The 23,482-nt window shown below is 50.1% G+C and overlaps 1 protein-coding gene across 5 annotated transcripts in view; it reads right to left on the minus strand.

Moving 5' to 3' along the window:
* Nucleotides 1–2,704: 2,704 nt before the first annotated feature.
* The window catches only part of MAST2 (microtubule associated serine/threonine kinase 2), a 133,386-nt gene continuing 112,608 nt past the window's right edge, over nucleotides 2,705–23,482 (minus strand). For all 5 annotated transcript variants that reach the window (XM_023761883.1, XM_023761882.1, XM_023761880.1 and 2 more), the window contains 19 exons: nucleotides 18,280–18,381; nucleotides 15,847–15,979; nucleotides 15,031–15,092; nucleotides 14,697–14,782; nucleotides 14,076–14,284; nucleotides 12,950–13,088; nucleotides 10,406–10,538; nucleotides 8,896–9,061; nucleotides 8,288–8,389; nucleotides 7,900–8,022; nucleotides 7,610–7,719; nucleotides 7,111–7,265; nucleotides 6,623–6,906; nucleotides 6,320–6,514; nucleotides 5,651–5,877; nucleotides 5,378–5,500; nucleotides 4,826–4,962; nucleotides 4,527–4,720; nucleotides 2,705–4,227 (listed from right to left, as the gene is read on the minus strand). In XM_023761883.1, the coding sequence (XP_023617651.1) occupies nucleotides 2,762–4,227; nucleotides 4,527–4,720; nucleotides 4,826–4,962; nucleotides 5,378–5,500; nucleotides 5,651–5,877; nucleotides 6,320–6,514; nucleotides 6,623–6,906; nucleotides 7,111–7,265; nucleotides 7,610–7,719; nucleotides 7,900–8,022; nucleotides 8,288–8,389; nucleotides 8,896–9,061; nucleotides 10,406–10,538; nucleotides 12,950–13,088; nucleotides 14,076–14,284; nucleotides 14,697–14,782; nucleotides 15,031–15,092; nucleotides 15,847–15,979; nucleotides 18,280–18,381 (4,146 nt within the window). In that variant the 3' untranslated portion in view covers nucleotides 2,705–2,761. The remainder of the gene's footprint in view (nucleotides 4,228–4,526; nucleotides 4,721–4,825; nucleotides 4,963–5,377; nucleotides 5,501–5,650; nucleotides 5,878–6,319; nucleotides 6,515–6,622; nucleotides 6,907–7,110; nucleotides 7,266–7,609; nucleotides 7,720–7,899; nucleotides 8,023–8,287; nucleotides 8,390–8,895; nucleotides 9,062–10,405; nucleotides 10,539–12,949; nucleotides 13,089–14,075; nucleotides 14,285–14,696; nucleotides 14,783–15,030; nucleotides 15,093–15,846; nucleotides 15,980–18,279; nucleotides 18,382–23,482) is intronic.

Here is a 23,482-nt window from a genome sequence, read left to right on the forward strand (position 1 = left end):
GTCCGCTTTCTCTTCCATTATCTCAGTGAATGGGAATAAGTAACTCATCTGCTTATGTAAGTCTGAAATGTAGATGTTATTCTTGATACCTTCTCTGTTTCATGTCTAAATAAAACCCACCATCAATCCATACACAAATCCAACTTTGTAAGAATCGAAGGTATCACTTCTCAATCCACTGCTTCACTATCATCTCTAACTTCCATACCAGAAGGCCTCCCTTCTTCCATTCTTGACCTCCTCAAACCTATTGTCGTTATAGCAACTGGAGTCGTCTTTTCAAAGTACAAATCTGAAACTGTGTAAAACCATTAAATAACTTTGAATCACTGTTAGGGTAAATTATAAAATTCTTAAAATGGTAAGGCTTCTCCCATGTTCAGGATCTCAGTCCCCACTTCAATTACTCTTCACTGGCCCCCTCCCTCTGGGTTATTCCTAATGTCTTGGGCCTTTTCCCTTTTATACATATTCTCTGTACAGTCCCCCATGTACTCCTATGCCTTTAATTACCAGCTATTTGCTGATGGCGGCCAAATCTGTGTCCAACTCCCTATACCTTTCCTCTAAGACAGTGGTTCTCAACCTTCCTAATGCTGCGACCCTTTAATACAGTTCCTCATGTTGTGGTGACCCCCAATTTCATTGTTACAAATTGAACATAATTAAAGCATAGTGATTAATCACAAAAACAATATGTAATTATATGTTTTCTGATGGTCTTAGGCAACCCCTGTGAAAGGGTCATTCGACCCCCAAAGGGGCCTCGACCCACAGGTTGAGAACCGCTGCTCTAAGAAAACTCCTGTTGTCCCAGGTTAGACCACCATAATGGGTCACTGCATTATTTTCTTTCTGGTCTGCTTATTCTACTTGAGCCTCTCTATACGGCAGCCAGTGATCTTCCTAAAACATAATCTGCTCATACCACTTCCTGTGGTTTCCTCCCAGAAACTCCTCACTGCCCTCAGGCTTATCAGGCAGTTTCTCAGCTGCCCCACTAGCACTTACCCCGTGCATTACAGGATGCTTAGCGTCTCTGTGCCTACTCCTCCCAACCCTCCTCTCCTGCCTGCCATTCCAACCCCTTAGGGGGGCAGGCAGTCTCTCCCCCATGAACTACTGTAAGTTGTGCATGCCCCAGCCCCTTCGCCCCATGGTGTGGTCCTTCCAACCAGATCCTGATGTACATGGGGGGTGGACTCCCTCAGGCAACCAGTTACCTTTATTCCTAGTGTCCAGTGCAGGGGTCGACTATTAATGAATGACTGAAGGAATAAGTGAGTTCACGAGGGAACTGGAAAGGCTGAGGGGCCAAATGTCCCACTTGTGGGCTTTGCCTTGTGGGCAGAGCACGCCCTCTGGCGGCCACAGCCTTCCCCATGCAGGGTGACCAAGGGCTGCAGGGTGCTTGAAACACCCAGCCAGTGACCCAGATACGTTTTCCAGTTTCCAGGCCTCTTGTTACCTCTCCTTTGGCCCTAGGCATTGGATTATGGGACAATAGTGCAAGACAGCAGTTTCATAAAGCCCTTCGTCATCTGGAGGCACTCTTCTAGCCGTGGCACTCCACCTCAGCCCTGCTCCTGCGAGGCCATGACTCCTCCGACAGAATGGTCCCACAGATGTCCCCCCTCCCTCGAATACCACCCACCCACCCAGTGCAGTTCTCCTCATTGGGGGGCTGCCCAGGTCAGCAATGTCCATCTCCAGTGCAGAAGCCTGACAATAGCCCAGGAAGGGCTCACTGACGACAAACATTCATGACTTGTTACTAAACACAGAAGGTGGTTCTCTATTTTCATCTCACCTGGCCTCCCAGCATTTTACCAAGTAACTCCACCCGTTTTAAAACTTCTCTTGGATTTTATTGTGCCCTTCTGGCTGCTGCTTCTGAGTCTTTCTTTGCCTTAAATGCGTGTGCTCCTCAGTACATCATTATTTTTTTATTTTATATATTTTTTGCTGTTTTATTTTTTTCAGCTTGATATTCTTTTTTAAATAATTCTTTATTGTTGAAAGAATTACACGTCACCTTATTGATACATTAATGGCTCTCAGTTTTCTATCATCAGTCTAGATCTCTATTGCGTTCAAGACCCATACATCTAGTTACCCTGCGGATGTCCCCCAAGTACCAAGTTCAACTCTTCACCTCCCTCCACCTTTCCTCTTCATTTTCCGGCTAAGAGGCATTCTAACTTGGGGTAGATATGTGGGTTCTAGAGTCGAGAGATATCTAGGTTCTAATCCTAGCTCTGCCCAAGCTATATGATTTTGTTAGTATCTGAAAACCCGAGTTCCTTATCTATAAAGCAGGAATATTAGTCGCTATGTGACCTTCTTGGGTTCTTCATCACCTACAGAAAGTCTAAATTCCTGTAAGACCATCAGTATGACCCTTGCCTAACTCACTACACCCATTTCCACTTTTGGTTCCTTGAATATACCAGGCATATGGTTAAGCGCTATACTCTCTGCCTAGACAGCCTTACACTAATTCCTACTCTTCTAACCCAGCAAATTACTACCTATTACCTATCCTTCAGGTTTGAGCTCAGACGTCATCATCTCTGGGAAGCCAAGGTGGGTTAGAGACCCCTCTCCTGACAGTAGAAACTGTTTTAGTCACTCTATTATCAGCAATAACATAAGACTTTGAGTTACATTTGTGTTGACTGAGGAAAGAAGCAAAAGACATAAAGATGGTTTCTAAGAGCATGTATTATACAGAGCTGAGTTAAGAAATGGCAGACAACTGCTATGTTTGCTTTAAAAGCTCATTGGTTGCCACTGCCAAGTCCTGATGCTTGTGAGGGGCCCCTGGGTCTCGGCCCCTTTGGAGCAGGTTGGGCCCAGGCTCCTGGGTGAGGGGGCAGCTTCTGCATGGAAGGTTCTGCCTCCTGTCACCTGAGGCCTCAGGCACTGTGGTGATGCCCAGGGCTGGCTCCTCCTTCTCTATCTGCGCACTCTCAGGCTCCCAGCGCCAGCTTTGGCTGGAAAGCTGACAAGGGTGGGCCAGCCCAGGGGCGTTGGGTGGCCATGACTTCCCCTCCTGCCTAGGAGACAGGTTCTCAGGATGGGCTGGAGTTGTGGCTTCCAAATCCTGGGAGCTGACCAACCCACCTTCCGTTGTTGCCTTTCTGCTTATGGATGCCCGCTCTGGGCCCTCAAGAAGGAATTTCCAGGACCATGGGCCTGGCCCTCCAGGGGTGGAGGAGGCAGGGGGGCCACTGGTGGGGATGAGTCCTGGGGAACTGGGACAAAGTGCTGTTAGTGCCTGGGTGTGGAGGAGCGGGGCCTTCAAGCAGCCTTCAGGGGGGATGGGGTCTGTGGGTCCAGCCCCACCCAGGCTGGGAGTTGGTGACAAGGAGCTGGCAGCCTCCTCAAAGACTTGCAGGATCCCAAGCTTCCTCTGGGGGTCACCAGGGCCTTCCATTCGGGGGTCCCTGGGCAAGAAGGCGTCTTCTTCCTCCCCCTCTCCTGCTCCTCTGAGGGGCGGATCCTGGCCCACTTCTGGGTTAGGTACCAAGCTTGGCTCCTGCACACCTTGGCTGTTCTCAGGCCCCTCATCAGCGTCATCCTCTGAAGAGTCAACCTCACGGATGGCTTCCTGCTTCTGCAGTGACTCTCGCCGCTCGGCCCGGTCCTGTCGGAGGGTGCCTAGAGCTCGTGAGGGAGCAGGCTGCAGCACTCCTTTCCCTGGCAGCACCCCCTTCCCAGACAGCACACTCCTGGTCCCAGCTACCTCCAGAGGACTGACTTCCCTGGGTGGCAGTTCCTTCTTGAGCTCAGGGTGGGGCAGGTCAAGGCTATGCTTTCGAGAAGTGGCTAGCTTCTTCTCAGAAGCAGCAAGTGCAGCCGCCAGTTTCTCAGCTGACTGCACCCTCTTAAGTAGTGGTGAGCGGGGAGGCTCTGCACTCTTGGGCCGGGAGAGTTGCCTGCCTAGGGGAGGCGACACGTGAAGCTTGGCAGGGAGGGCCTGGGTTCCATGGCCAGACAGGGGTGATGGGGAGCGCTGGGGTGAAGCTGCTGGTGGTGGAGAAGGGGTGTGGGCCAGTGGTGACAGTGGGATGCTGCCTGCTGACTTGCGCCGTGGAGAGCGATACTGCCGTTGGAGCTTGGGTGCCAGACCGTGCAGGGAGCTGGGCCGTGTATGCCCAGAGCCGGCTGGAGAGCTGGGCACACTGGAGCTGGGGGAGCTGCTCTGTGACGAATTCCCTCCCACTTTGCACAAACAGACAGAAGCAGAGAGAGCAATGTTAGCTGTTAGAAATGACTGAGGGGCAAGGCAATGCTTAGCTCTGGAATGTCCCAGGAGTATCAAGGTTACCCCATCGGTGAACCAGAGCCCAGGCCATAGAGATGAAGTCACCCTCCACCCCTGTCACCTCCTCTCCAAGTCAGCTGGATCTTTCAGGGGGTGGGTTATATGACAGTTTCAGAGTGGGACCCATGAGAACCAGAGGGCAGGCGCTTTCCTACCTCCCAGGGGCTGTCTGCGATCTGCAGAGAGCCTTTCCTACCTGAATGCACAGCATCAGGAGTCACCCGGTAGCCCTGAGTGGGAGATCGGGGGGAAAGGCTGTGGCCGTGTGTGGGAGAGCCCGGCCCGCTCTCTCCTGATGACAAGGAGCGGTTAAGGGAAGAGAGGCTGCGGCTGGTGTGCAGCAGGGACGCCTGTTTAGTGATCTTCCGGAACAGGGAGCTCCTTTTTCTGCTGCAGAGACAAGAGTCAAAGCTGTCTGACTTGGTGCACAGGGCACAGCACACACAAGCACCACACACTGGCCCAGAGCAGACCCGAGGGCCAAGTCGGGCTCACCTTTCTTGCCCATCTTTGCCCCGGCTCCGCTTGCTTCTTCGGGCCATCTTGGCCTTGTAGCTGCCCCTCCGTGCCGGCCCCACTTTAATGGATGTGTTCTCCAGGGGAGTTGTTGAAATAGACAACTTGTTTCCACTCTGGGGACCAGAACATGAACCCAGGCTAAGGTGGTGGCCATAGTTTTGATCCAACTCCTACCCCTGGGCATGGCTAGACCACAGCTCTAGCCTCTGTCTGAACCACAGACCTGTCTTCTCTTTACAGGTTAGCAAATGGCTCTGACTGGAGCCCAAGTAGTTTGGGTTGAGAAGGTAGAGAAGAGGCTTACCTATCCTGCTCTCCAATCCCACCCAAGGCCCAGTGAGGGTGGTGCCTTCTAGCGAAAACGCATCGCTAAGGCCGTACCCAAATTGTGTATGTGCGTACCCAAATTGTGTATGTGCATCTGTACTCAGTGCCAGGTGTACGTGTACTCAACTCCTTCTCCCCTATGGCCAGTCACAGACTCCAAGGCTGGGGTCGACCACAGCAGGCAGCACACCCAGCACTAACCTTCAGGATCAGCTCCACCACCTCAGTGTGCACCAGCCCATGCACAGGCTCCCCGTTGACATGAGTGATGAGGTCGCCCTGACGAAGACCCGCCTCACTGGCTGGACCTCCATCCTCCACGTGCTGCCCCAGGGAGAGAACAGTTATCAGCCTGGAGCCGGAGCCTGAGCCTGAGCCTGAGGGCAGTGTGGGCAGGGACAGGCAGGCCCTAGTAAGGGGAAAGTAGAGGAGTGATGAAGCTGGGAGACAGCGGGTCTGGATGCCCGGACATACCCACACCATGTGGTGCACAGTGTAGACGTCCAAGTCACCCATGTAGACACGGATCGCCCGCAGGGTGAAGCCATACTTCTTGCCAGCTCGGTGAATGATGATGGGGGTCCTCGAGTTGCTGAGGGCTGGCAAGAAGTCCCTGCTTGGAGAAGAGTCCCTGGATGATGGGTTGGATGACTGGGAATGTGGGGACATGGGGCTGGCCAAGGGAGAGCAGGTGTGGTGTTCTGGAGAATGAGAAACCAGGACTTAGTGGGTCAGGGGACCCTGGCCTGGCAAAGATCCCAGACCAGCCCCCCGCCTAGGCTGTTGATCACACACAGCCCTAGCCAGAGACAGAGCCTTAGCCCAGGTATGTCCTCCCCACAGCCTCTGAGCAGCAAAGCCCCTCCTGTACCCGAGCCCTCTCAGACCCCAGCAGGTGATGAAACGGCAGCTGGCATTTTCTGAGTGCTTGCTTATGTGGATCAGGGACCATATAAACCCTTCATACATATTTAAACTAGAGACTTCTAGTTTCATAACAAAGGGACAACAGTGACAGGGTCTCTCAGGTACCTGCTCAACATACAGTGCACAGACACACCTGCCCTGTGCAGACTCCTCACAGGCCCACGGAGATTCCAGGGCCCTTCCTGTGAGTTTTATCCTAGTCCCCCAAGGCCTCACCTGTAGGAATGAGGAGGGACAGGGCTGTGGCTGAGGCGGACTTGATCACTTTGCTGATGGGGCGAGTGGTGCGCTTTTCTATAGAGTCCCCTGAGAGCAGCCGGTGGCGGGCCCTGCGCACTGCCAGGTCACTGATGGCCTTGGCTGTGGCTCCCTCAGCCAGCTGTGGGGTCCCACGGCCTCGAGTCTCCATGGCTGTGGGCCCAAATGAGCAATGAGACCTGCGATGCAGCCGAGCTGCCCCTCCCTGCCTCCCTGCATTATGGTCCAGCCTGGGCCCTTTGGCCACCTGCTGGGCCACACCTGGACTAGAACCACTGCTCTGGCTAGCAGGCTCCTCATCCAGCTTCAGCTGCTGCTCCACTGGCCGTTCAGGGATAGGCTCAGACATCCCTTCTGCAGATGTGGGTGTCAGAAGCCATATGCCCTCCTGCTGCTGCCTCCTGGGGGTGCTGGTAGCCTCCTCAGGGCCCTCCGGGAAGCGAGGCACGTCCAGGAGGCCTGAGCAGTGACGCCGCACGGTCAGTGGAGGGCTTGAGTCACTTTCCGTGTGGGAGGACTCAGACACCGACAGCCGCTTCCGCAATCTGCAAGACACAAGGCCTGCGGTGAGATGGCCCTGGGGTCTCCCTCCTCCAGCCCAGGCTTCCTCAGACGTTCCGGAGGAGCCGCTCTTGTGGACGCCCCCTCACTGCCACCAGCACTCCTCCCCGGGATCTGAATCCCGCCCATAATCTGTGACAACTGAAGGATGGCTGTGCTCCCACTCTGGGCGAGCTCTGGGTGCTCACATCTCAGGGGAGCCAATCACCCAGCTCCGGTCTCGACCCTTCAGCCCCGCCAGGCCATCTGAGCGGTCTTCCTTCTCCTCACTCAGGCTGCGCTTGGTGGGGGGTGGTGTCCGGCGCTCCTCGAGCAGCGACAGCCGCTCCATGCTACTGTACACCTGTGGGCACAGAAGACGTGCTGGGGACAGGCTCCAACAGACAACTAAGGAGCAAAAGTGTCCCTGCACCCAATCCCCAGGAATCTGAATCAGTGCTTCCCTTCCTTCCCCTGTACATACCCTTGAATGTTCAAGGAAACGGCGATTCCGCTGGGCTGACCTGGCCTCACCCCTGGAGTGGTTCTAGAAGTGTCTGTCATATGCAGGCCCTGCCTTTCCTCCTCTTTTTCCTGAGGAAGCCCCTTCACCTCTTCCCCAGCCTGCCCCAGGCATGACCCTTGACAGGTCCTCCTCTTCCAATCCTCCAGCCTGCCCTAGCCAGTCTGGGCCTGCCTCAGTGGTACCTTGCTGAATCTGGGAGAGCAGGAAGAGAACTGGCGGATCTCAAGACAGCCATCTTCACTCACTTCCTCCTCATCTTCTGAGTCCACGTGGTGATACCGATCTGAGCGGGCTGGGTCAGACAAACAGAGGACAGTCCCCTTCAGAGGCCACTGGTGGTGGCCTCTTTTGACCCTAACAAACCTCGGGAGGGCCTGGGGAAGTTGCTCTCCCCATGCCAAGTTCAGAGTGCATGGGTATTTCTGAAAAAGCAGGGAAGAGCCCTAATCCTCCTGACCCATCGTGGCCTTACTGTCAAAGTAGCTGGTATCATCTTCCGATTCCAGCTGAGGAATGAATTCAGCCTTCTGGCGAAGAAGTCCTGTCCAGTCCAGACCAGTGAAGAATGGGTGCTGCTTCACCTCACAAGCACTGCCTATGGACAGGGAGGGCGTGGGCCAGGGGGCGGGTGAGCAGGTGGAGCCCAGGTCAGCAAGTCCAGGGAGAACCCAGACCTCAAGAAGCTAGGCCTGGAGCCTCAGGCTCAGCACCTTCCCAGATGATCTGCCCAGAGGAGCAGGGCGAGTTTCAGGACCCACAGGCACTAACCACACTTGAAGCCTGACCCTCCCGGTGGCATGGACTCAGCCTCCCTCTTCCCTCTTCCATGTGATGAAAAAGTTTAGTGGGGCCTGTCCTACCTGTACCCAGTCTCTCCAGAGGGTTCTGGTGGAGCAGTTTGGAGGTGAGGTCCTGGGCATCTGGCGGCAATGCATCATCCCCCTCAGGCCACACAATCTCATCTGAAGGGTCGTGGGGGGTGAGGAGAAAGGGAGTGGGTGAGAGAAGGGCCCAGAAGTTGTAGGCAGAGTGGGAGATGGAGAAGATGGTCCTCGGATAGAATCAGGGTAGGGAGGCATAAAGGGCTCAGCCCAGAATCCCTGAAAGCTTGCCTGGGACCTCAATTCCTTAGGTTCCTATCCTAGAATGCACGGCCCAGAGCATGGCTGGCTTTCTGGTCCAGGGTGGGCACTGCAAAGCCATGACTTCCCTGAAGCTCCAACTCCTCCTGCCTTCACAGTCCAGACACACGGACACGCCCACACCAAACTCACACTCACAGGATACGCACTCAGACCACACAGGTACACAACCAGAACAAGCCCCGGTGACACACAGTGTGGCTGTGCGCACACACAACTAAGGCAAGCATACACGACGAGAACCCTAAGCCTCATGGGTGCATGCGTCAATCATTATCTGTGGATCCAGACTCTGCCTCCCCGTGGGCCAGGGTGATGGTACCTACCACTGATCACTTGCCCAAAGAGCTCCTCCGGAGTGTCTCCAAAGAAAGGGACGCAACCCACCAGGAACTCATACAGGATTATGCCCATGGCCCACCAGTCCACTGGCTTCCCATAGCCCTGACGCAGAATCACCTCAGGCGCAATGTACTCCGGAGTCCCGCATACCTGGGCACAGAGAAATCAGGCTGACTCAGCTTCCTGAGGCAGTTCCCTGGCATGACAGCTGGAGGGGTGGATTCCCACCTTTGGGGGAAAAAAGTCTGAGAATAAAGACTCAGCTAACTTTGGTTAATGAGCAAAAGCAACCAGGGTACCAGAGTTGGAACTGTTGGTGGGGTGAGTTTATGGATCTCCTAATTACCCAAGGATAGCAGCTCCAGGGGAGCCTTGCTCTTGACTGAGCCAGGAGGTTCAGAATGGACCTCACACCAGTCTGAGTGTCAATGGTAATATGACCCATTTTCTCCAAACTCTGAGTAAGATTTTGGATTTTATATCTATACTAGAGGCCTGGTGCACAAATTTGTACACGGGTGGGGTCTCTCAGCCTGGCCTTTGGGAATCGGGCTGAAACCGGCTCTCCGACATCCCCCAAGGGGTCCCGGATAGTGAGAGGGCACAGGCCAGGCTGAGGGACCCCACTGGTGCCAGGGAGAGAACGTGGGAGGGATCTAGGGCGTGTCTGGCCTGTCTTGTCCAGTCCTGATTGGCCAGACCCCAGCAACAAGCTAACCTACCAGTTGGAGCGTCTGCCCCCTGGTGGTCAGTGCACGTCATAGCGACGGCTCGAACGGTTGGACACTTAGCATATCAGGCTTTTATTATATAGGAGTAGAGGCTGGGTACATGACATTAGTGCACTGGAGGGGGGGTGTGGTCCCTCAGCCGGGCCTGCATCCTCTTGCAGTCTGGGACCCCTCGGCAGACATCCCCCGAGAAGTCCTTAGTGCTGCTGTGGAGGCAGGAAAGGCTCCTGCCACCGCCCCTGCGCCAGCTGTGAGCCCGGCTTCTGGCTGAGCACACTGACCACCAGGGAGCAGCTCCTACGTTGAGCATCTGCCCCCTGGTGGTCAGTTCTCATCATAGCGACTGGTTGGACATCTAGCGTTGCTGCGTAGGTGAGAGGCTCCCACCACTGGTGCTGTGCTCACCATCTGTGAGCCTGGCTCAGGGCTTCTGGCTGAGCAGTGCTCCCCCTGTGGGAGTGCACTGACCACCAGGAGGCAGCTCCAGCATTGAGCGTCTGCCCCCTGGTGGTCAGTGCGCATCATAACTACCGGTCGTTCCACTGTTCAGTTGATTTGCATATTAGCCTTTCATTGTATAGGATAATTCTCTGGTCCACCCTACTTTCTAAATGTGTGACCTATCTTAATGCTTCCCTGGAATCAAAAGATGAAAAAGATAGGAGTTCCCAGTCTTAACATATACCTACAGGGTAAGCATACCCCCTGTCTTTATTCTGAGGCCTGGAATTCAACCCCCAAAGTCTCAACCATCCTTCCTTACCTGCTTGTCCAGGAACTCCCGGGCATCCTTTTCAATGTGGCCCTCGTACAAGTTTGTTGTCAGACTCATGAGGCCAATTTTAGAAAGGCCAAAATCAGTGAGCTTGATATGCCCCATGGATGTAATCAGGAGGCTGGGAAACCAGAGAGACAGAGGATGGAGTTATTTCCTCGTTTTCTAAAAGTGCTAACCTTACTATGTGCCAAATTTCCCCACTCAGGCTTCTGAGGGGCTCCTGTGGGGCAGCAGGGTAGCTTCAGTGAGAAGACAGGGACTTGGAAGGAATAGCTCTGGCTTTGTGAGCACTGCATTTTGCACAAGCAACCTGCTCTCTGCCCATTCCCCAACCCACTTCTGTTTGCTGCCTTCACTATTCTTCCCTGGGGGCAGGGGTCAGCCAGCCGAGGAAAACTTTCTTCCACAGAGCGGTCAGCCTCATCCTTAGGCTGCAGCTATTCCCAGTCCTCTCTCCTCACCTGGTGGCTCTCAACACCCCTGACTCAGAGGCACATACTCTTGTTCCATGTCCAGGGTGGGTCTTAGAAAGAGGGTTGATTGGGAGAAACTAGAAATCAGATCTCACAAAGAACTGTCTTTTTCCTCTCCTTTCACATACTCCACCTGAGCCATTTCATTTTGTTTGAAGGCTGCTCCCGGCCATGCCTTTATTCTATGATTCCCAAATCAGTATCTCTGGTCCTGACTTCTGAACTCCATGTCCATCGACTACCCATATGTTTTACAGGCACCACACACTCAACCTGTCCAAACTAGTCATCTTTCCAACTGGCCCTCTTCTTGGTGAAAAGCATAGTTTCTGTTACCTACTGAGCTCTGTGGTAAGTGCTTTATTGATTATTCATAAAAATACTAGTATTCTGGCTCCTGGAAGGTCTTACAGAATAACACAACAAATGTCATTATTCCCATTTTAAAGAGGAGGAACAGAGGCTCAGAGAGGTTTAATTCAGAATCGAGCTCACGGCGTTAACGAGTGGTTATCTGAACACGGGCCTGTCTCCTGTCAAAGCCACTTTCCACTTCGGGGCGTATCTCCATCACAGGCCCAGGCTAGAACTCCGGACGACATCCCAGGCTCCTGCTCTCTTGCTTCTTTCTGCACCCCCACCCCAACCTTGTCATTTCCCTTCTCCTCCCCAACTTTATGCCCTCTTATCCATCCTGACTGTTTAGGTGCAGGCATTGTTGTTTTGGCCTCACTACTGCAGTGGTCTCACTATCTCTTTCCGCTGGCAGAGTGATTTTCCTAAACTAAACCCAAAGTCGGAATGTGTCATTTTATCACATCTTTGGTTCATAGGCCCTTCAAAGACCTCTAGGATCCTTTAAATAAAACCCAAACTTAACAAAAAGGCCCTTGAGGATCTAATTCCTGCCTATCTCTCTGGTCTTATCTCTTACTACTGACCAACCATACTGTACAACAAGCATGTCAAACTCAAAGGCTAACACGGGCCAAATAAATAAGGTTTAAGTTTATGTGGGCCGCAAAAAAACAAAAGCTTCAATTTTCATAGAAACATAAGTTTACTTTGATAGAGACATGCTGAATACAAAGGGCTGAAATAAATGAGCAATCGTTAACATAAAATAATAGGGCATTTTAATAAAAATTAATATTTTTTCTTGAACATTAACTTACCAGACACTGAATAACTGCACATATTAAGCATAACGCAAATCAACCTATTTTTCTTGTTCTCTGAAAGCAAAATATTTCCTGTTGTGCATACCAACCAAGTCAATACAAGACTAATAACGTGGCAAATATTTGCTGCTAGTATTAGTGGAGAAATGGTGCGCCTGCGCATAAGGGAAATGAGTGCAACATGGTTATAGTAATCAGTCATGAGTGAATGTTGTAGTTCGTTATTAGTAATTATGTATAACAGGATATTGTAAAAATTAAGTTACGAAATTTTCATTAAAACGTTTCTTACATACCGTATATTGGCTGGGCTGCAAAAATATTCATTGTGGTTTGCATGTGGCCCTCGGGCCGCAAGTTTGACATGCTTGCTGTACAACTTGTAGTTCCTGAATGGGTCACACCTCTGTGCCTTTGCAAATCCCACTCCCCAGCTTTAGAAAGCTCTTCCCACCTTTTTCCAGTTGACTAATGCCTTCCGAGAAACCGCCTGTACACGGATATTTCTGTCTTCCACTCTAGACCAGGGACCATTTTATAGCCCATAATATCATGCTGGCACAGAGCAGATGTCAGCCAATGTCAGAACACTTGTGCAGCATCTATCATATATGCTGATCCTTTTGTTCCTGCCTGGTTTTTTAAGTGGCACTCCTCAGTAACTCTCACATGTCACCAGAGCCTTACAATGCCCCTGCCAGACCCTGCTGGCGATGGTCTCTTATTGGAGTGGTCAGGGATAATGTACTGGGCATAGATGGATACCCTCACGAGCAACCATTCTGGTATAGATTCAAACATGCTCTGTCGACCTCCATTTATCTAGAGACCCAAGATGGAGAACTTGGAACTAGGGACCCAGAGAGTGGGCGTACTTGTCAGGCTTGAGGTCACGGTGCACGATGCCGTAGTTGTGTAAGTACTCCAGGGCCAGCACGGTTTCCGCAAAGTACAGACGCACCATGTCCACGGGCAGAGCCCCGATGTTCTTCAGCAGAGTGGCACAGTCTCCTCCTGCAACAAGGCGGCCGCTGTGAGGGAAGGACCCAGCTCCCTGCTCTCCGCAGTCTCAGGCTTACAGTCTCTAAGGCCCCAGGGCAGACAAACTCATGGGAGACCCTGGTGCCAGAGACTGTGACTCTAGCCTCTCTGCTGCTGGCATGGGTGGGAGACAGTGTGAAGGGAAGCAGGAGGGAAGGTGAATGGCCGTTTAGGCCATTGCCAGGCCAGAGAGAGAAGGAACCCAGGCCTCTATGCCTGTAAGTTGATTTGTAGAGATAGGACTACATTATTTTAGGATGAGAATCCTGTATATTGCAAACGCATCTGGCCGAGAATTCAGCATTGTTCATTTCCTTCCTGATGGCTGTCCTTTAATTTTTGAGTGAAATAACAGTGTAAACTCCCAGCATGCATCTACTAATTAAAAGGGGAGTTTTGTTCAGCGTCAACTTCAAGACTTAGGCAAAATATCTTTGGAAGCTGTACACAGCAGTAAAAAGGGGAGAAGGAAGGCCACTGGCCATGAAGTTCTCCTGCTCCATCCTGAAAACATTTTGTGTGGCCTTAGGGGGTGTCCCTTTCACAAGCCATCAGCCAGGGCAATGGCTTTCCTGTCTTCTGAGGGTCCAGCTTCCAACCCTGGGCTTTGGCCGCCTCTTTTGCTCCTGCCTGGTCTAGCAGTAGAGGCTGTGCAGGCTTTGGGATGCAAGATTCTAGAGCCGCCAGGCGGACACATCCTGTCCCAGAGTGCCTCTCATGCACCTGCCAGGGGCAGCCTCATGGTAGCTCCTGCTGCAGAAGCCTCTTCCTGTGAGGGGCAGGGAGGGGTGTGCCCACCAACGCCAAATGGGCTGAGATCCTAAGGCAGAAACCAATGTCACAGAGAGACTGAGAAGCCGGGCCATGAAACTTTACCCCCAAGTAATCGATTGGTCCCAGCTCAGGGATGTCTCAGATTGTGCCTTTGGCCTCCATGCCAGGCCACCTTTTCCCAAGTACCTTCAACATACTCCATCACCATGCAGAGGTGGCGCTTGGTCTCAAAGGAGCAGAACATGCTGACCACAAAGGGGTTCTCGGCAAAAGTCAGTATGTCACGCTCCACGAAGGCCTGCTGGATCTGGTTGCGTAGGATCAGGTTCTGCTTATTGATCTTCTTCATGGCAAAGCGCTGCCGGGTGGACTTGTGCCGCACCAGGAACACGGCCCTGGGAAACACAGCCCATTCAGTCCCCTCATGGACCCTCAGCGCCTGAGCTGTGCTCTCCACCACCCAGAGTTGGGGTGGCCAAACTGCCTGCTCTCACACCTTATAAATGCCCAGAACAAAAGGGCAGGGCTGAGAAGGAACTGGGCACCCTGTCCATAGAGCTCTTCAATTTCCCAATTTCTAAGTCCTGGGGACACAGCTCAACCCTTCCCCAGAGCTCAGTGAGAGGAGTGGGAATCGCCTGGGGGAGGAACAGTGCTCAGATGTCAGAGGAAAGGGAACTCTTGCCCCTCCGGGAGGCTTTCCGGAGAGGGTCCACCCCGAGGTATCTGGGCAGCATACACTTATAGAAGGAAAAGCCCAAGGGCTGACTTAGCTGCAGCCCCCGCCACACCGACCCCTGCCTTTACCCATAGGCGCCATTGCTGATGAGCTTAATGGTTTCGAAGTCCTCTTCACAGGGTGCCTTTTTAGATGTCAAAGATGCTCCACGGCCCTGGAAGACAAGGGAAAAGTCAACAGGCAGGCATGCTTCTCAGGGGCTCTATGTTTAGGGAAGCTTGGCTCCAGCATTGGCTTAGCTCTTAGCCCTGCTGCGGCCTCCTGCCTCTAGGAGCTGAATGACATCTTGGGCTGTGCACACAACCCTCACCCCCTCCTCCAGATGTTCTAGTAATGAGAACTCATGGCCCTTTGCTTCACAGGGCCCGATCCAGGACTGGGGTAGGAGCACAGCATCTTTACCTCAACTGAATCATCGGTCTCCGGAGTATCAGGACTGTCATAGCTGCTCAACTGGGCCATTTCTAGAAACAAAGCAAGTGTGCATGGCACTGTTGTATCTTGGCAGTCCACACATCACATGGCAGGTACACGTAGGGAGGCACTTATGCTTTCAGCATCAGTCTACGATGCAAACCTGGTCCTGCATCTCTCCTGGGTGTAGTCACAGCTTTTGAACTGGTTTGCCAGTAATACTGCCACTCCTATTTCTAGAAGTCCAGTGCCATTTATAAGGCCTGGCAAATTCTAGAAAGCCTCAAACTTGGGACAATTGCTGGAAAACAGGACCCAAAGCTGGGCTCAGTCGGGTGGGGCTAGGAAGCAAGGAAGGCAGGACACCAGACCAGAACATGGCAGCCCAGTTCAGCAGGAGCGCAGTGGGAAGCCCTGAAGAATGGATATCAGCTTCTAACAACCTGAGCTGGGACCACCCCAAAGATACAGAAGGATTGATAAGGTGGCAGCAAGAGAGGTCAGCATGCAGAGGAGGCGAGCGTTTTTGAAAATGTGACTGTGTTCCTTTTGTTGTTCTCTTTTGACCTTGGGCTCTAAATCCAAGCCAGCTAAGCCCAAGGCAGTCCAGGTTGGCTCTATCAGGCAGATGTGAACAATTCTGAAGGAACCCTATGGCAGAGGACATAGGGTTCCTCCTACAGCCCTGAGTCCCCTGGTGCTGTGCCAGGTCCATGTCCAATCTAAGCCTCTTCTCCAGGTGGTTTCCCTGCTCTTATAGCTGGTTGGCTGTGGCCTCTCTGCAGCCACCAGCAGCATGCTTACCCTCCAGGGGATCCCGCGTGAGGCCCAGCTGGCTAACAATGTAGCGGGGAATGTCACATTTAATCCCTTGTCCCTCTTTGGCATGGCCCTCAGCTGCTTCCAACAGGTGGTAGAACTCTTCAGGGTCAAACTCCTGTACCAGGGGAGAGAGGTAGTCAGTGGTGAGAGCCACAAGTGGAGGCTGTTGGCCTCTCAGATTTTACAGCCTACAACCAGCACAGAATGCACAAGACCTTCCCTTGGTGATGGGGCACCCCGACCCCTGAATACCCAGAAACATCATGACTCAGGGATCAGGAGAATGAGGACAACACTGTCTTACAGGGCACTTCAAGATTAGATACTCTAAGCATAAGCTGTCTCTCCAGCAATAAGAACCAGAGCTATTGCTTTCAAAAGAGCTCAGCCTCCTATTCACTTGGTCCAAAGCCTTCCACCAGCCAGATGGCACTATCAGGTGTGTACATGCACCCAGTCCACAGGAACAGTCCTGGCACACTCTGTTATGGCTCACAGCCCTGGCGGTGCATGCGTGCCTTTAGCTCAAGCATGTCAAACTCGGGGCTGGCGGGCCACATGCCTCGTTTATTTATTTCTGAGTAATATTCCATAGATTTACTCCTAAGAAAGATTTATTTAAATGAGGCATATGGCCTGCGGGCTGCGAGTTTGACATGCTTGCCTTTAACTATTTACGGAGCACCTCCTATGTGCTAGGAGCCAGAGAACCATGTGGATCAGAGCGCAGCAGTCCTTGTCTGCATGGAGCATGTAATAAGGGGGGTCCTATTTACTAAATGCCTAGCTAAACTCTCATAACACTTCTGTGACCTCGGTGAGGAAATGCAGGCTCACAGAGATGCACTGACTTGTTCATGGTCACAGAGGTAGGAAGGAACACAATACCAGCATTCAAACTGAGGCCTGACTCCGACCTGTTTACCCATGGACTCCATGTTCTCGAGGGAGAGGCCTCTGCTTCACCACAGCCCCAGCCTCCACTGCTTTTACTTATGGTCTCATTATTTTAGAGAACTATAGTATTATCTATCTAGATATAATGTGAGCCAGACCTCGAAGTCCTTTAAATTTTATAATCTTCCTCAGTCCCTGTAGTCAGAATGTGTCCCTCATAAATCCCCTCCTCTGTTCTCCTGTCACTGTCCTAGTTCAGGCCACTCCTGTCTCTCACATGAATTGCTTTAAGTGACTGCAGTCTCTGGCTCATTCTGCCCTCTCTTCTAATTCACTATTCATGTTGCAGCCAGAGTAATCTTTCTTAGGAGTAAATCTATGGAATAGTACTCAGAAGTAAACAGGAACAAATTATTGACACATGCAACCACATGTATGAATCTCAAAAAAATTATGCTGAGTGAAAGAAGTCAGAACATACTCTATAATTTCATTTATATGAAACTATACAAAAGGCAAACTTATCCACAGCGAAGGAGAGCAGATAAGTGGTTGCCTGGGAGGGGGGAAGGGACTGACTGCAAAGGGGCAGGAGGAACTTGCTGAGGTGAAAGAAATGCTCTTGATCTCACCTGTGGCAGTGACTATCCAGGCTAAACCTCACTGAACTGTATACTCAAAAGGGATATGTTCTAGTATATATAACTTATACCTCTATAGACGTGGTTTAAAAAGTAAATCTGACTGTCACATTCTTACTAAAACTTTCTGATGGTTTCAAGTGGCAAACTCCTGAGCCGAGAACTCATCACTCTACGTGATCGTGTATGGACTCCTTCCAGGTTAATCCCTAACCAATTCTTCAAACACACAGGGTGCCCATGCCCCTTACCTGGCCAGCGCCATCCTATTCAAGTTGCTGAATAAGCTTCATGCCGCCCAGGGAGCTTCCACTGACTGCCCATCCCCAGGAGGACGGGAGCACCTCTTCCCCATGTTCCTGCTGTGCCCCTTGCTCACCTCAGCTGCAACATTTCTTGTGGTACCATAATCATTACTTACATGTCTCCAGGCCTTACCCTAAGGCACTAAAAGACTAAGTCTAACTGCACTCCAGAGGAAGCCTCTCAGGGTCAGGGACTCTGCTGGATTTATATCTGTACCTCCAGTTTCTAGCATGAAGGTGCTCAGTAAAGCATCAAATGATTAAATGCAGGACTCAACTTGTGCAAACAAAACTGGTCTGTGCTCCTCAGCCCTCAGGCCCCCACTTACTCAGGGCCTGTCCAGTGTGGGGATGGGCCAGACTAGTACCTCTCCCGGCCACACCCCTCAGGACCATCTAGTTATTCTCACAAGAACTCGTTTGGCCCCCCACTGCTTGCATATCATGTTTAAATAAGGACTTCAGCAGCAGAAATGGCAGTGGGTGCCACTAGTTTTGCTGATAGCAGAATATTCCTCCATAGCCTCACTCCCACCTCTCCAATCCCCACTAACCTTTCCCAGTCCACTCACCAGGCATTCCAGGAGGCGAGCTGGGCGGGCAATGACAATCATCAGCTTTTTCACCAGCTGCATCACAAAAGCCACTTCTGAACTCTCTGAGCGCTCATGAGCCTATAGAGAAGACAAAGGTTGCTTAAGCAAGCCACTGGCCCAGTGTGGTTGAGCTAAGCAGGACCGGGCTGGGCAGAGCTATATACAGGGAGAAACAATATGGTGGTATGGAGAGCTCTGCAAAGTGAAGAACCAGTGAAGGCATGTGGGCTGGGAGAGGGAACAGGCTGCTAATTGGAACCACGTGAGCTTTAGAATCCTAGTGAATCCTACGTCACACAGACACACTGCTTTACCTGCTCCTCTACCAACAAGCTTCACTTACCCTCCAGACGCCAGTTTAACCCTCTGAGTGCCAACCAATATCCTAGGAACTATGCTAAAATTGCCAAGGCATTTTTGCTGATTTTACAGCAGTTTAGGAAAAAAATTATGAATCACAAGTAAATGAAGTTATATATTCAAAAACTTAAGGAAACCTTTACTACATTTGTTTTCATCTTTGACATATATTGTTTGCTGATTGTATTATAAAATACTAAAAAAAATTTGAACAAAACATATAATGTGAAAATAAAATTAATGTTGACTTTGAATACATGAATGAACTACTAGCATCTAATAGTGACACTGCAGGAGGAGCGCGATAGCGCTCCCAGCACTTTTGGCGAAAGACAGGAGGAGCGCGATCACGCTCCCCGGCACTCTAGAGGTTAAGGGGCTACTCTCAATGGAGCCTTCACTAATGTTCACTTCCCACCCCAGACTGTCAGGAATAGAGAGACTTCCAAGCAGGAGACTGATGGGACCAGATAGGTGTTTTATTTATTTTTTAATTATAATTTGGATATTTTTCCCCACTGATTTTTAGAGTGGAAGGGAGGGAGGTGGGGGGAGAGAATCACCCATATGAGAAAAACACATTGATTGGCTGTCTCCCGCATGCACCCTGACCGGGCCAGGGATCGAACCTGGAACCCAGGTATGTGTCCTTGACTGGAAATTGAACCTGTGACTCTTTGATGCATGGGCCAACACTCTAGCCACACCAGCCAGGGCCAGATAGGTGTTTTATTATTTTTTAAAAATATATTTTTTTATTGATTTCAGAGAGGAAGGGAGAGGGAGAGAGAGACAGAAACATTAATGATGAGAGAGATTCACTGATTAGCTGCCTCCTGCACACCCCACACTGGGGATCGAGCCTGCAACCTGGGCATGTGCCCTGACCGGGAATCAAACTGTGATCTCTGGGTTCATAGGTCGACACTCAACCACTGAGCCACACTGCCTGGGCCAGATAGATATTTTAGAAAGGCCATTCTGCCTAGATTGTGAATGACGCACTAAAGTGGGAAAACTTGAAAGCAGGAAAATGCATTAACAAACTAATAATGCAGATGAGAAAGGCATAAATCCAGGCAGTAAAAATGGAGAGAAATGGACAGGTTGGGGCCATTTCATCTATCATTTTAGAGGTAGATGACTGAGTAGACTTGAGAGTGGATGAGCAGGAACAGACAGTAACTGAAATTACAATTTTAGAGAAATTTTAGTGAACTCATCAATGAAATACAAAATATAAGAAGATAAGCAGTTTGGTGAGGATAGGTAGAGAATATATTAATGACATTTGGTTTTAGAGAAGCAGCAGGCAGGTGAAAAATTAAGTTCTGTTTTGGACTCGCAGAGTTTGCACTGCCTCTAACAGGTACTTTCTTGGATTTTTGCTCAGCCCAGGAGCCTTTCTCTTTCTTATGGAAACTTTTCTGCCTTCTAAAAGCCACATTTGTATTATGTGGTTTCACCTCCCCCTCCACATCCAATAGCTGGCCAACGTAGATTAGTTTCCTAGGAATTTAAAAATGGAAAGACAACTGTTACTATTAGTGTGGCAGAACTATGCAATCTACTCTTGGGTGAAAAGGGTAGGCCATGTCTACCAAAGAGAAGAGAATAGACACACAGAGAAAACCAGAGATGAGAGAGGAGGGATGCTTCCTGGGAGTTCAGAGGTTCTGGTTTGTAGTTCTGTCCCTTCCTAAGGCCTAGCTGCATTTCAGTCTTCAATTCTCCAAGACCCACCCCTTTTATAATTAGTTTCCCTTTCCTGCTTCAAATACTGAATTGGCTTTCTGTTACTTGCAACTGAATACTAACCAACCTGGAAAGTCAAAGTGGAGGAATCCCGTAGTCAGTGGGGACACTGATCTGGAGCTCAGGAGAAGAGGGAGGGAAGCGGCCTCAGGTGGGAGTCCTCGGCATGTGGGTGACAACAGAAGACATGGAGTGGGAGAGTGAGAAGAAGAAAGGAGAAGGAGGAGAATGGATGCTCAGGATAGTGCCCTGTGGAACATCAGCATTTAAGAGATAGGCAGAAAAGGAACTTGTGAAGTGGCAGCAAGACTGGAGAGAACAGAGTCATGGCAACCAGGAGGAAAAGATTAAGGAGAGGTAGTCACAGCATAAAGTTCTGTAGAGAGGCGAAGAAAGATGAGGCCTGAAGAGGTCATAGGATTTGGCAATTGGCCAATTAGTTCCTTGGTAACTTTTGCTTGAGACAGTTTTAGTGGAATGGTGGGAAAGGCAAGTAGAAGGTAGAAGATTTAGCAGTTAATGGGTTGTAAGGAAGAAAAATGAGGACTATTTGAAAAATATTGGTTGTGCAATGAAAAGAGAGGCCTAGCACTTGGTGAAATCTTGTTTATTCTTTGAAGAGTTAGCCCAAATGTCAACTCTATGAAGCTTCTTCCAAGTCCCCTGTCCTGCCAATCCCCTTCCCAGCACAAAAAAACAGAAGTAACTGCTTTCTTTTCTATGTTCTCCCAGCTGTTTGCTCATACCACATGGTACTATCATGTTATCTATAATTAATGTGTCTCTACAGCAAGCATGTCAAATTCAAAGGCTAACACGGGCCAAATAAACAAGGTTTAAGTTTATGTGGGCCGCAAAAAAACAAAAGCTTCAATTTTCATAGAAATGTAGGTTCATTTCGATAGAGACATGCTGAATAAAAAGGGCTGAAATAAATGAGTAATCGTTAACATAAAATAGAACATTTTAGTAAAAATTAATACTTTTTCTTGAACATTAATTTACCAGACACTGAATAACTACACAAATTAATAAGCGTAACACAAATAAACCTATTTTTCTTGTTCTCCAAAAGCGAAATATTTCCTTTTGCGCATACCAAACAAGTCAATACAAGACTAATGATGTGGCAATTGGCTGCTAAAATATTCGCTGCTAGTATTAGTGGATAGAAATGGTGCGCCTGCACATAAGGGAAATGACTGCAACACAATTACAGTAATCAGTCATGAGTGAACGTTGTAGTTCGTTATTAGTAACTAGAGGCCCAGTACACAAAAATTTGTGCACTTGGGGGGGTCCCTCAGCCCGGCCTGTGCCCTCTCGCAGTCTGGGACCCCTCGGGGGATGTCCACCTGCTGGCTTAGGCCCGCTCCCTAGGGGATTGGGCCTAAGCTGGTAGTCAGACATCCCTCTGGCAGCCTGGGAGCCCTCGGGGGATGTCCACTTGCCAGCAGGGAGCAGGCCTAAGCTGCAGTCGGACATCCTTAGCGCTGCTGAGGAGGTGGGAGAGGCTCTCGCCACCACCGCTGTGCTGGCAGCCGTCAGCCTGGCTTGTGGCTGAGCAGAGCTCCCCTCTGTGGGAGCACACTGACCACCAGGGGGCAGCTCCTGCATTGAGCGTCTGCCCCCTGGTGGTCAGTGTGTGTCATAGTGACCAGTCATTCCCAGTCATTCTGCTGTTAGGGTCAATTTGCATATTACCCTTTTATTATATAGGATTATGTATAACAGGATATTGTAAAAATTAAGTTATGAAAAAATTTTTAAAACTTTTCTTACATACTGTTATATTGGCTGGGCTGCAAAAATATTTGTTGTGGGCCACATGCGGCCCACGGGCCTCAAGTTTGACATGCTTGCTCTACAGCTATACTGTAGGGTCTTATGAATAGAGAGGCTGTCTTTTTTCTTCCCTCAAATGCTAAGCCTACCATAGTGCTTCTTACATAGCAGGTGTTAGTCAATGTTTGTTAACTAAGTGTATGAAAATCTATGACCTTAAGCTCTGGAATATTACAAACCTGGGTTTGTGGTCTAGCTCTGCTACTTAACCCCTTAAAGCTTTAGTTTCCTCATCTGTAGATTTAGAGAATAATAATAGTCCTCTCCTTACAGTACTGTTGTGAAGATTAAGTTGAATAATGGAGATAATGTAGTGTCCAGCATGTATTAAGTGTTCTATAAATGATAATTTTTATTATTTTAAATCTAAATCTTATCATGTCACTTTTCAATTTAAAACCAGTGATTCCCCATTGCCTTTATGTTAAACTCTAAGCTCCTCACAAGGCTGCCGCCTTGCTACCCCAGGTCTAACTTTTCAAATTCTTCCACAACTCTGCCCTGCAGGTACCCTTCACTTTAGTCATGCCAGACTACTTTATCTGCAGTTCCTGGAATGTACCAAGTTCCTTTACACCTCTGAGAGGTTGTTTATAATGAACTCCTACTTAATCGTCAAGATTCAACTCTTCCTGAACTCTCCATGTAGCGTCACTACAACCTCCTCTGTGCTCAGAACTGACCTTTATTTATTTATTTATTTATTTATTTTTTTAAATATATTTTATTGATTTTCTACAGAGAGGAAGGGAGAGAGATAGAGAGCTAGAAACATCGATGAGAGAGAAACATTGATCAGCTGCCTCCTGCACATCTCCCACGGGGGATGTGCCCGCAACCCAGGTACATGCCCTTGACCGGAATCGAACCTGGGACCTTTCAGTCCGCAGGCCGACGCTCTATCCACTGAGCCAAACCGGTTTTGGCATTTATTTATTTATTTATTTATTTATTTATCTTTATTGATTTCAGAGAGGAAGGGAGGAGAGAGAGATAGAAACATCAATGATGAGAGAGAATCATTGATTGGCTGCCCTCCTGCACACCCCCCCACTGGGGATGGAGCCCACAACCCAGGCATGTGCCCCCAGCCGGAATCGAACCCGGGACCCCTCAGTCCGCAGGCTGACGCTCTATCCACTGAGCCAAGCCGGCCAGGGCAGAACTGACCTTTATTTAGTGTTCACCAATCACACTTATTACCATAAACACAAGTGAG

The sequence above is a fragment of the Myotis lucifugus genome, unplaced genomic scaffold (genome assembly GCF_000147115.1).
Source record: "Myotis lucifugus unplaced genomic scaffold, Myoluc2.0 scaffold_222, whole genome shotgun sequence".
Classification (NCBI taxonomy): Eukaryota; Metazoa; Chordata; class Mammalia; order Chiroptera; family Vespertilionidae; genus Myotis; species Myotis lucifugus.